The sequence below is a fragment of the Pararge aegeria genome, chromosome 16, assembly GCF_905163445.1.
Source record: "Pararge aegeria chromosome 16, ilParAegt1.1, whole genome shotgun sequence".
NCBI lineage: Eukaryota > Metazoa > Arthropoda > Insecta > Lepidoptera > Nymphalidae > Pararge > Pararge aegeria.
This window is the reverse complement of record NC_053195.1, coordinates 5,272,805-5,285,720: the sequence shown is the minus strand read 5'-3', so window position 1 is coordinate 5,285,720 and position 12,916 is coordinate 5,272,805. Positions and strand designations below refer to the sequence as shown.

The window sequence follows — 12,916 nt, the reverse complement described above, 5'->3', positions numbered from 1 at the left end:
TGATGCGGATGATATCACAGTAAGTGCTGATGTTGATATCTAAATAGGGCCAATCAACTGTAGTGACACATTTATGGATACGAACATGTTATGTAGGTACCATTCTGTACTGTAACTGGAACTGTTATCAAAATTTATCAAACTTATTATTAAAGATAGGCTTTCGTGATGCGGTAGGATCAATAAATAATTGGTGAGAGGGCATAGAATTTTATAGTTTTATCATAGAAGCGAAATGTTATCAATATGAAGTAGTATTTTCAGTTGCTAATAACAGTTATGTGTCGTTTTTTATATTAAGCATTTCAATAATACGCTGAAAACGCTTTTTACTAAAGGAAACAAAGGTTAAAGTTAAAAAATTAAAATATTTTTTTACGGAAACATTAATGATACATCAAGTTACGTAGCCATTTTTATTTCAGATCATGGTATAGTAAAATTACACCTTGGTACTTTCTTCAACTCACGGTATAAAGTAATAAAGGTTTAAGCTATGCTACATTTTGATGTAATTATTATTTCGGCAAAGTAGTTAAGCCTACCTCTATTCTTTATCTTAATGTTATTTAAAGGAACCCTATTTATGCATTCATAACAATTTAAAAATACAGATATACTAAAATGATATACTAAAATTTAAGAAAAATCAAACAGATTATCGAAAACTGTATACACCACTGCATTCAGTTCACTTATTTCTTCTTAATATTATTGTAGATTAAATTGTACGTTAACCATGTCTGATGCTTCGTAAGAAGTAACACAAATTGCTTCAGTCCTGCCAATATCTAGACAAATCACCAAAACACAAAATACAAAATTCCGTAATGTACAGTTCATAACATTATTGAATTGATGTATGATTGAACAAGATTCACATAGCAACGGTTTCCGGCGGAAAGTGTCTCGTAATGCCAGCAGTGTACCATCGCATCGTGGATAGAGTTTTAATAAGGCTTGTTATAATCTCGGTACCAAAGACTTGTAACTCGACGTTTCCTGCATAATCAGCAGTTGTTTTCCTGGGAAACCTTCCTATATAGTTTATCATGGTTGGCGTTACTCGCTCCGTTGGTTTCACGGTCGGTTATAATGCTATATGCTTCGATGTATCGCGTAAATACCGCGGTCTCCACACTCGGTATATGATTAGCGATTACGTCAATTTGTCGATAAACGATAATTTGTTTTTGTTCCAGCTATAAATGTTACGCTTTTATTTTTTGCTCTGACAAAATACTTTTTTTTTTATCGATCACAAGTTTGCACGCAAGTACTTAGAACATCAAAGTTTACTGAAATGAATATCAATAATTTGCGTTCATTCATAAGTTTTCGTTCATTATTGATTGCTAAATTCGTTAACTTAACACTTTTTTTGGGGTTCTTACCAAAAAAAAGCCCTCGTCTAAGAAAAAGCCAACAAAAACCTTAGTCTATGCATTTAATTGCAAAAAACTTTCATTGCGATTGATGCGATTATTTGTACATCGCTTAGATGTTCTTCTGCTAAGTGCATCTTCAATTGTTCTGAGAGTTTAAAATTTTATTTAAAATAATGACAGTGTATAGTCAGTACATATTTGAAAATTTAATGTACGTCCATAAAAACATTTCTAAATTTAAGAAAAAATGTGACTGCAATAATTTAAACATTAGAAGTAAGAATAAACTTACAGTGCAATATACTAGGTTACATAAAATTCATAATTCGTTTAAAGGAAATTGCATACAATTCTACAATAAACTACCAATTGACATCTTGGAGATGTCTCTTAATAAGTTCAAAGTTTGTATTAAACGTAAGCTTATAGAAAAGTCCTATTATAGTATAAAGGACTACGTAAACGATAAAAAAGCTTGGGTGTAAATTATTGCTCTAACCAGGTTGCTCTTCTAATAATTTAAAATTACATTGTGAGATGGCGATAACAAAAAAAAAAAAAAAAAACACCCGGCTAAGTTTGTTGTGGGCTTCTTCTTAGACCGGGACGCGTTTGGAACCCTCGTAGCTTTAGTTTTAAGTTTACGAATGTGGTTATCGCCATCATCTCACTACCGTGTAATTCTTATGTACGCATCAAAAGTGCCACCTGTGGGCCTACTTGAATAAAGATATTTTTGACTTTGACTTTGAAATACTGTACAAAAATAATATTATCAAAATGTAACCATATTTGCATATAGTATATATAACAAACTACATCAATGATACTAGCACAAATTTCAGCAATTATATACGAAATTACTCTCGCGTCTAGATTTTTCTCCCGAGGAGCAATCTCGTGTCCCAAAGCAATTAGGTGTTGAGATATTTCACACCGATAACAGCTGTATAGCAGGCACTCTCTGAAGATTACCTAACTGTTGGAATATGGAAACTCAAACATTAAATTACGTTATAGTACCTAATTGATATCACAAATATTTTACAGTTCAGTAAGCAAGGCATAATTCGCAAATCATGCACATTAATTTATTTGGCATTTACTTACAATGATTAGTAAATAGACTGTGATTATATTCTGATGAAATATCCGCGATATAACAAGTGAAATGTAAATAGTAACATTATTTGTCTTTCGCTTAGGTATTATTTTGGCGAATATTACATTATTTCGTCTTTGTATAAATAATTAATACTTATTTTTTATACGTACAATACTATAACTCTATGTAGCCCCAAAGTAAGCATTTCTTGTGTTATCGGTACTAAGACTGATGAATATTTTTATGCATAATATACATAAATTCATACTGATAACATGCATATAAACACCCAAACACTGTACTCCTTTTATTATTATATATTAGAAAGATATATATTTATTAAAAAGAAATTTTACTCGTCTAGTTGATTTAGGAGATATCTTTTTTCAACTTCAAATCCCCCTCTCACTTGTCTGAGGAGTTCTGTATTACGCAGTAGAACGCTACTAAGCTTGATTCCAATATTAACTGATTGCAGCAGTATATTTAAATAACCATCAGAACATATAACGGTTTTGATTAAAACATAACAGCTTTATGCTTATTTCAAAACATCCCTAAGGTCTTTTAATTACGCAGTATATGTTACATGAAAGCAAATCCGCGGAGGTGAGTGCTTTAACCATAATAGCGTACAGGCGCCCACCCATTGTCTCGCCCGCAGCTGTACTTGACGGCCGGCCGACGTCCTCTAAATACAAATCATTGTCAAGTTCAACAGAACCGACGTTTAGGGACTCGTTAACAAACAGACTGTCCAATTCAAAATCTATCTAGATCTCAACATAATACGGCTATAAAAGCTATGATATACATTTTGCAAATATATGTATTGTGAAACCTTGTAAATTGATTGTTAACTTTTTTTTTTAGAAAAATTAATAGAATTCTCGTAGTTTTAGTTTAAATAATATAGTTCACAGTTAGTACGTAATTTTTTGTGTACTATGCATCAAAAGTGCGTTTTATAGGTCTCACTAAAGAAATTTAAGACTCTATAAGACAGGTATTTTTGGAAGGAGAAATTAGTTAATAGAAAAACTAGTAATAATTACTTACTGCATATTTCTTTCTCAAGCTCCACCAGATCTAAAAGTTTTCACACAATTGCAAAAATATTGCTTCTCAAGTAATAATATTACATTTTTACATAAATTTCTTATATAGTTTCTGTTTATCACTCAAATTTTGAAAAAAGTTCAATGGGAACAATTAAGCTCATAACTGTTTTAATTTTATAAACCACGCATTAATAATTAGTAGTGTAGAAAACAACAAAGATCATTCTGTTCATTGGGAAAACCCCCGTTCGGTGATACGCCATTTATCACAATGAAACTTGATAAGAAAACTGATAGTGTCATCATCAGATCGATTAAGTTACTTCCTTATTATGTGGTTTATTTCTCGTTTATACCACCGATGACACATGGGCTTAAGTTACTTGTAACTTAAGATAATACACCACGGGAAGATAATGTTTAAAACTAGTTTAAGAAGGAATAAGAGATCTCTACTTTTATATTAGTGTAGATTCAGTTGTACCCATAAAACCAAACTAAATTTACAAGTCTTAAAATAGTGCTAACCTTTTCTGCGACGAACAAAAGGAAAGGAACGACACTATTTATAAACCTGCCAATTTCGTTTAGTTAAGAGATTTGTTTGCGAAATAATTAGCACCAATGTATTAAATTTTAAATTGTAGCTTACATGAGCTTAGCAGCTATCATTTTAGTTTAGTGTCCATAGAAAACGACTCTTTAGACTTTAACGTCTTGTTTGGGCAAAGTGTAAGGCACCAAATCGCGATAAGATCGCCTATGCGATGGTCTGATCAAGCTTAACTGCTTTGGGCGGCCCCTTTGGGCGTTCCGAAAGCTCGTGAGACAAATAACATTTGCTCCAATGATAATGGATGAGCATGACCACGGCATGGAAGTGTAAGAAAGAAGTCTTCTTCTTCCGAAGAAAATAAGAAACCAATATTGCATTTGAATACCTCACGTGCTCGTCCAAGTCGAATTTCTTCATTAGATGGACGAAGAAACATTTTGCGTTCAGCTTAAAATTTACAAAGCGTATTGTGCTTTGTCTTTCGATCCTTGGGCGTATCAAATTCGCATTAGTAAATGAATTTTTGATCCAGCATTTGGTAATTATATTCGAGCAACGTTTTAGTAATGAAACTAGCGTGAACATTGTAAGATTTGTGTTATAGAAATTTGTCTGAGATCTCTAGATTTGTATTATAGAAATCGGATTGAGTATTTTATGTTTCCGCATTCGCTATGTAGTTCAAGTTCAAGATTCCGCCCACCCGGGTTATTGACCGCGTTCGGTACATGCGCGAAGTCCTTTCCTTTCGGAATAGGCTTTACAAATTCATATACATTGAGAGAATCTCAAAAACATTTACGAATATGTAATCTTGTTCACCAAATATGAATAGACCTTCCATATTTTCATTTTTCATTCCATATGAGCTTGCCTGGTTACGAATATTCGTTCAGTTATTTGCGTATTGATTATTTCTCTTATCGCTACTGTTTGAACAGGCTTTCGTTAAGCCCTTTTTATTACATATTCTCGTGCTACCCGACGGCAATTTAGGAACACACGGATTTAGGGTACGGCTTATGATGTTAATATTTTAATACGCCCATTCATTTCTTTGTAGCCTTTAAGACCATTATGTTTAAACCATATTCTTAGTTCAACGCATGTTTTACCTTTTCATTTTCACATGTAAACCAAATCTTAACTAATTTTAAGGAAGTCTTAATAATAAAAACTCTAAGTAAGTTATTTCAGTTTTTGTTCCAAAAAAACTGCACAGTCGATTTTTGAAAATTCTTTTAGTCAAATTGACGTTCTGTTTTCGCCCTCCCGAGTCCACCTTTACACAGGGTATGCAGTAAAATATTTTGTTTATCAAAATTCTATAGCTCACAAAGCATTTCAAAAGGGATTTTCGTTAATAATTCCATGGGGTCCGTCGGATGAGGGTATATGAGCGATATAGCGTTGGTGATGTTATTGATTGGGGGCAACAAGTTGTTGGGGCGTCTCGCCCCCCGCACTGCTTGCACCTTCACTTTCTTCACAAATTTGGTTCAAGAGCCTCCTCAATTCGGGAGTTTGGAATGTGCTTTATTTATAAAGTGAATTGTAGGTTTTTTTACTTCCTGATTATTTATGTATATACTAATCTATGTTTGTTTACTCTGGTAATTTACCGTTATACGTGCATTACTTACTTTGATATTATTGAGATGTAATTGGTACAAGGTAGGATGGACGTAACAGTCTCAAAGTGCAAAGCTTTTAGGCATAGTTTTTCACTCAAAAGTTTTTAATAGTTTCGATGTTAACAACTGTTTTATTGTTTTTAGTATCTAATTTAAAGTAATAAAAACAGAAAAAGGTTTAATCCATATTCGTTTTATTATTTGACATAGAATCCAAAAACTAGACTTGTCCCAAATGTTGATTTGGGACAAGTCTAGTTTTTGAAATGTTGATTGCGTATTCTTTGTTGTGATACCGCGGGTCAAAACAAAGAATACGCAAAGGCAATGGCGGCTAAAAACACTGACAAGCCGCAGTAAAACGCAATTTTAGGCTATGTTTTTTGTCTCTTTCTAGTGAAAACTTCATCGGTTGATTTGTCTTAGTTGCGTCGAAATATAGCGAATTTCAATTCTTACTGAGTATATTTTTATAATTTTATAGTGTTTGCATATTTTATTCTTAATGTTTAAATGGATGGTAGGATTAATATCTCTATGTTTCTAGCTTTTTGTTTACACTGTAAATGTAATTTTAGTTAGAAATTACCAACCCGAATATTGATTTTACTAAGTATTTGTATTCTGTCCAAACATTCACGCTTCAAGGAGCAGGTACTTACTTACTTAACTATGCTTAAGATTTCGAATTCTTAGAATATCTTTCAAATGAGTTTCCTGCTACGTTTATAAAGGGGTGGATATAGCTTTCTTTACCAAATAAAATTACCTAATAAGTTATATTATAATAATTATTATTAACGCATTCTTTTAATTCTAAGTATATGTATATTATTAATGATGTCTTTTAGCTATTTATATATATATATATATATATATATATATATATATATATAGAAAATAGCTATATATAATATACACTAGCAAACCCTCCCACGCGTTGCTGTTATTTTCTTGTATTTCGTTAATTTTTTAGGTAGGTACTATGGGTATTATAAATTCAAAAATTCAAAATTCATTTATTTCAAGTAGGCCTAATACAAGCACTTTTGAAACGTCAAGTCTGTCCGTGTGTAGTGACTCTACCACCGGTTCGGAAGGCAGATTCTACCGAGAAGAAGCCGGCAAGTAACTCAGCAGTTGCTCTATTCCAACATCAAAAATTTACATTTTATATTTTAACATTCATTTTTCTATCTTGTGAGAGATGAAAGCGGAGCCGGATGCTTCCAAGCAACCTTGTCATTAAGAAACTCATCAATTGTATAATAACCTCGCTGTAATAAATGTGTTTTAACACATTCTTTAAACTTATGCATTGGTAGGTCCAAAATTACCTTAGGAATCATATTATAAAAGCGTATACTCAATCCCACAAATGACTTCTGCACCTTTCGCAGACGATATGCAGATGTCTCTTATTTATGACCATTTCTTGTAAGTAGACTGTTTATATCCATTTTTTGTTTATAAAGACTAATATGTTGTCTTACAAATACTATATTGTTATAAATGTTACCAATATAGTAATAGTAAATACCAATTTCTTTAAATTTTTCACGGAGGGATTCACGTGATTTAAGTTTATATATTGACCGTACAGCTCTTTTCTGCAATATGAATATAGTTTCAATATCAGCAGCTTTGCCCCATAATAAGATGCCGTAAAGGTGGGTACAGATTGGTGCAATGCAACATGTAATGCAACATGCAATGTAAGAATTTGAGGTCCACATTGCTGCAATGTATCATGTAATGTAACAGAATTCCCATACTGTGGACGCCTCGCGCGCACGTACTGCGCCTGGGTCGCGCACGTTCCGAGCGTTACAACTTGTGCGCGGCTCGATCCGAGATTTGTCGGTTTTTAGTACGAACACAAAGGGGCGCGCAGTGTGCGCAGGACTCAGCCGTGGACGGTCGTTCGTTTCGTTCACATGCGCAACGATCATGGCGGTGAAAGAGGGTGCGTGGAGTGATGACGAGTCACTTTTATTGATAGAGGAATACAGAACAAGGGAAGTTTTATGGAACCCTCAAAATGAAAACTTTTATAAACAAAATTTAAAGAAAGATGCGTGGGACGAAATCGAAAATGTATTGAAAATAACAGCAGAAAAGTGCAATAACAAAATGATAAGTCTTCTCTCTTCTTACCGCCGTGAAAAAGGAAAGGAAAAAAAATCCAAGGGGACTGGAAAAGGTAAGAATAACGCATTTTATTTGTTTTTATATAGGTATTTATTACAATTTAAGTCATCAAAAAATTAAGGTACCTACTTAGATAATAAAATCAAATTAGAAAAAAAGTACAATGGAGTTTATAAATCTAGGTAGTAGCATAAACTATTTATACCTAGGTACCTAGCGAATAAAAACATATTTAGATTCAATTTATACAGGATGTTTTAACCCGATTAAATAATAAAAAGTTGATAGTTAAACGTGGCTGCCAAGGGATTTATTTTTAATTTATTTGTTTAAATTCAATATTGTACGTTTTGTAGGAGCTAGAATAGTATTGCTATTATGCATTAAATAACATAGTTTATTATTAAAAGAATTATGTGCAGTAACTAACTATAGGTATTGACCTATAGTTAGTTACTGCACATAATTCTTAATTAAAGTAAAGCTAGTAAATAAATAAAAGTGTATTAATGTATGTGTGTTTTATTGCAGGTACTTCGGACACATACACAAGTCGATGGTTTGCCTACAATGCTTTAAAGTTCTTGGACGATAGAAACACACCAAGAAAGAGAAAAAATACGGTAAGATTTAAACTAAGAGCATCTGTCTTGCCAAGAAACCTTTCCTTCATTCATAAAATAATCAGCTAATTCGTCTCTGATAGCATTAAGATGCGCAGGTGATCGTCTAGGGATATTTCTTACAGGCAGTATTGATGTGATGTTATTATTATTTTGCCTCCACGTACCTTCATTTAAATTTCCATCTTCCTCCCTATCAACTAACCCTGGAATCATGTACACGTTTGTAGAGTGACGTTTTAAATAATTGTGTAAAAGAGTGATTGCCATAACTACCAATTCAGCTTTATGGGGTTGTAAAAGCATTGGTTTTCTTAAAACTCTGAACACAGACGATACAATGCCAAATACGTTTTCAACAACCCGTCTAGCTCTGCTTAATCTATAATTAAATATTCTCTTCGATGAACCCTTTGGATGTATCCCAGCATATGGCTTCATCAAGTATTCACTTAAAGCAAACGCACTATCGCCTAAAAAAAAATATGGTATAGAAACATTTCTATCGGATAGGGGACGTGACTCTGGCAGGTCTAATGTTCGATTTTCTATCTTATCATATAATTGGGTATCTTTGAAAACTCCGCCATCAGAAATCCTCCCTTGACAACCAACGTTTACGAATAGAAAATTATAGTCTGCATCAACTAGAGCAAACAAAACGATGCTAAAATGTTGTTTATAATTATAAAACTCGGTTCCGCTTTTAATAGGGGCTTGAAGTAAAACGTGCTTCCCGTCCAATGCCCCTATACAGTGTGGGAAGTTCCACCGGTCTTCAAACTCCTTGCTTATCTTCAACCAGGCGTTGGCAGTCGTGGGTACCTTAAAAAAAAATACTTATATCGTTATAATTATTTCCAGGAGTCCATTCAACGCTCAGTCTCCAAAAACAATGCCACCGAAGCCACGCAACATGAGTTCACCCCTCCAGCACCACCAAATGAGCATGGTCTACAGGAACCGAAACGATCCAGAAGAGACGAAAACAATGTTCTTACCGATGTAGTGGGGATATTGAAAACCACTGCACAGAAATTGGACAGTAAATCAAGCATTCCTGACTTAACTAAAAGTTTTGTTTCATTTATAGGAGCTAAAATGAGTAACTATTCCTCTCAGACTAGGATTTCGGTTGAACACGCAATATTTGAAATTATTATGAAAGCCGACAGGGGATATTATGAATCTTGGCAACATCAACCAAATGCATATACAGAACCATACTCCAATCGTCCCTCAACTTCAGTATCCTACGGTTATACCACAGCAGAAAATGTAGACGCTGCTGACTACTCAATCAACCAGCAGCCTTCGTCGGTCTCTTCACAAGACTCACAGCACTCTTCTATAGATGATTTTACTGATTTAATTTAGTAAACAAAGAAAAATAAAGATTTTGATTATACGTACCTTAATGTTTTCTTTTAATTCTTCAATTATAGCAGAGCACACTTCAGGAACAATTCCACTAATAGATTGTTTAGATACTCTAAATGTATACTGTAGACTTGTGTAAGAGTCCCCGGAGCTTAAAAATCGAAGAGTAATCGCTAGTCTATCTTGGGCTGAAATTGGAGCTCTTAAATTTGAATATTTTCGACTTATTCTTGGTCCGACTATCGCGAGTAAATTTTCAAAATCTGTTGGCGTCATCCTCGTAAAACTTTTGTATTGACCACTTATATGCTGGAAATTCATATCTGTAAGCAGTTCTCTGCCTTCTCTCCGTTTATATAATTCTGTGCGCCACCAACGTCGGGGTCTTTGGGGTTTTTTTAAAAGTCGATGAATGATTAACAATGAAGCACTGATAATCGTCAGAGCAAGAAGGCTGTCTTCAGACTCCATGATTCGTAAGTATATCGACTTAAGTAGAGTGATGTGGGCAAAGAAAAGAACACGTGTGACGAGGGCCAGTTACGAAATGCGGGAACAGATGTTCTCGAATGATTCGTAGTCAATGCGCGTACCGCGCGCGCCACACGTACAAGGCAGCAGGGAACATGCAATGTAAGGCAGAATATTACATTACATGTTGCATTGCACCAATCTGTACCCACCTTAAGACATCACACTATGAAAGTACGCGAAGTAAACCAGTCTTGCTGTTTCTACGTCAGTAATCTGTCTAATTTTCCTGACGGCGTAGGCAGCCGAGCTTAGTTTACCTGCTAGTGTATCTATATGGGTACCCCACTGAAGCTTACAATCCAAGGTCATGCCCAGAAAAACTGTGGAATCTTCCATTTTTAGTGATTCTCCATTTATTATTATATTTTTATTAACTTTCTTTACATTTGGTAAAATAAATTCCACACACTTAGTTTTTTTTGCATTTAAAAGTAAATTATTGACAGTAAACCAGTGCGACACATGCGACATAGCACGGCTTACATCGTCAGAGTTGTCTCTACCTCTATCAGTTTTAAAAATTAGAGATGTAACATCAGCAAACAGTACAATGTCACAGGTTTCACTGACATGGTGTGGTAGATCATTTATATACACCAAAAATAGAAAGGGACCCAAGATTGAACCCTGTGGGACACCCATTGACGTAGCCGACCCCTGCGACTTAATGTGTTTTATGCAAACCCTTTGGGTTCTGTCACTGAGATAAGAGGCAACCAAATGTAGTGCAACGTTTTTGATACCATAATGGGCTAGTTTAAGAAGCAAGGTTTTATGATCAACACAATCGAATGCTTTAGATAGATCACAAAAAACACCAATGGCATTCTGCGAACGTTCCCAGGCATCGTACACATGTTTTAAAAGTTTAGCGCCTGCATCCGTGGTGCTACGACCTTTAGTAAAACCGTACTGCTCCGGATGTAGTAAGTTATTTACATTGAAGTGATTCAAAAGTTGATTTAATATAATTTTTTCAAAGACCTTACTAAGAGCTGGTAAGATTGAAATGGGTCTGTAATTGTTAATGTCGTTTTTATTGCCAGATTTAAATAGAGGTATAAGTTTACTATGTTTCATTAAATTTGGAAAAGTACCTCTATCAACACATTCATTAAAAAGTATGGCTAAGTAAGGGGCAATAACGTCTATAATGTTAGATATTACCATTACAGACATACCCCATAAATCACCGGTTTTTTTCTGTTTCAACAACTTAAAATTCTTTATTATATCATATGCAGATATATGTTTAAAATTAAATAAAACGTTGCACTCATTAACGTTGTTCCTCAATAAACTCTGAGCTGCAGTAGGTGAAGAATTAAGTGAATCAGTCAACAAAATAGGAACACTCTGAAAAAAGTTTTCAAAGGTACTTGCAACCTCACTGTCAGCGGTAACTTTCTTATCATTAATAATTAATTCAAAGTTTACGTTGCGAGATTTAGCTTTCCCAGTTTCATTATTAACAATTTTCCAGGTTGTTTGTACTTTGTTATCCGATTTTATGATTTGATCCTTAAAGTATAGCGACTTAGCATGAAAGCAAACGTTCTTAAACGTTTTAGAGTACATTTTTACGTGTTGTAGGAAAGCTGGAGTATGGTTATATTGTTTTTCACTATAGAGCTCATACAAATTATCTCTACTTTTGTATATGCCAATAGTTGCCCAATCGCTAAACTTTATTTTTTTATTGAAATCTATATGTTTGAAATTGAATATTTTGTTAAATTCATTTTCTATAATATTAAAGAGCGTACCATAAATGCTGTCAGGATGACCGTTCTTAAAGACAAGGGCAGGAATTTTGGATGATATTTCACCTTTGAATCGGGTCAATTTGCTCTTAGTTATCGGCCTACACTTGACGATATGATCATCTTTGTTTATATTATTAAAAACAGTAATTTGTTGGCCACAATGATCTGATCTTAAGTTGGTTATTATCGATTTACCTAAGATATCACAGTTGAGAAAAATATTATCTAAACATGATGCTGAGGTTGCTGTGATTCTAGTAGGTTCACTAAAAGCATAATTTAAATTAAAACATTTAAATAAGTTTAGCAACCTAGTCGTAGTTGCATTACTAAGTAAAATATCAACATTAAAATCCCCGCATACTATTGCTTTTTTTGTGGATACAGACAATCGCTTAAGCACATCTTCCATTACATCCTCAAAAAGGCTAAAATCACCTGAGGGGGGACGATATACACACACTATTATAAATCGCTCCAGCTCCACACAAGATAGTTCTACAGTGCGTTCAACAGAAAGACTAACTATGTCTTTTCGCTCCTTACAAGTTATATTATTGTGTACAAAAATTAAGGACCCACCATGAATTGCAGTCCTTCTGAAGAACACACTTGACATTTTGAAATTCCTTAAGATAACTGCTGGATGTGCACCAGTGAGCCAATGCTCAGTAATACACAGAATGTGTATCTTCTTCTGTTCCTGGGCCTTTTCCGC

General features: G+C 34.1%; 2 protein-coding genes across 3 annotated transcripts in view; both read left to right on the top strand.

The window, feature by feature from the left end:
- Window positions 1-12,916, top strand: part of LOC120630752 (tyrosine-protein kinase Src64B) — a 110,866-nt gene that overhangs the window by 76,284 nt on the left and 21,666 nt on the right. The window lies entirely within an intron of this gene.
- On the top strand, window positions 7,695-9,895 carry LOC120630618. The gene is made up of 3 exons (XM_039899883.1): window positions 7,695-7,947; window positions 8,427-8,518; window positions 9,383-9,895. The coding sequence occupies exons 1-3, from the start codon at window positions 7,695-7,697 to the stop codon at window positions 9,893-9,895; spliced, it is 858 nt and encodes a 285-aa protein (XP_039755817.1).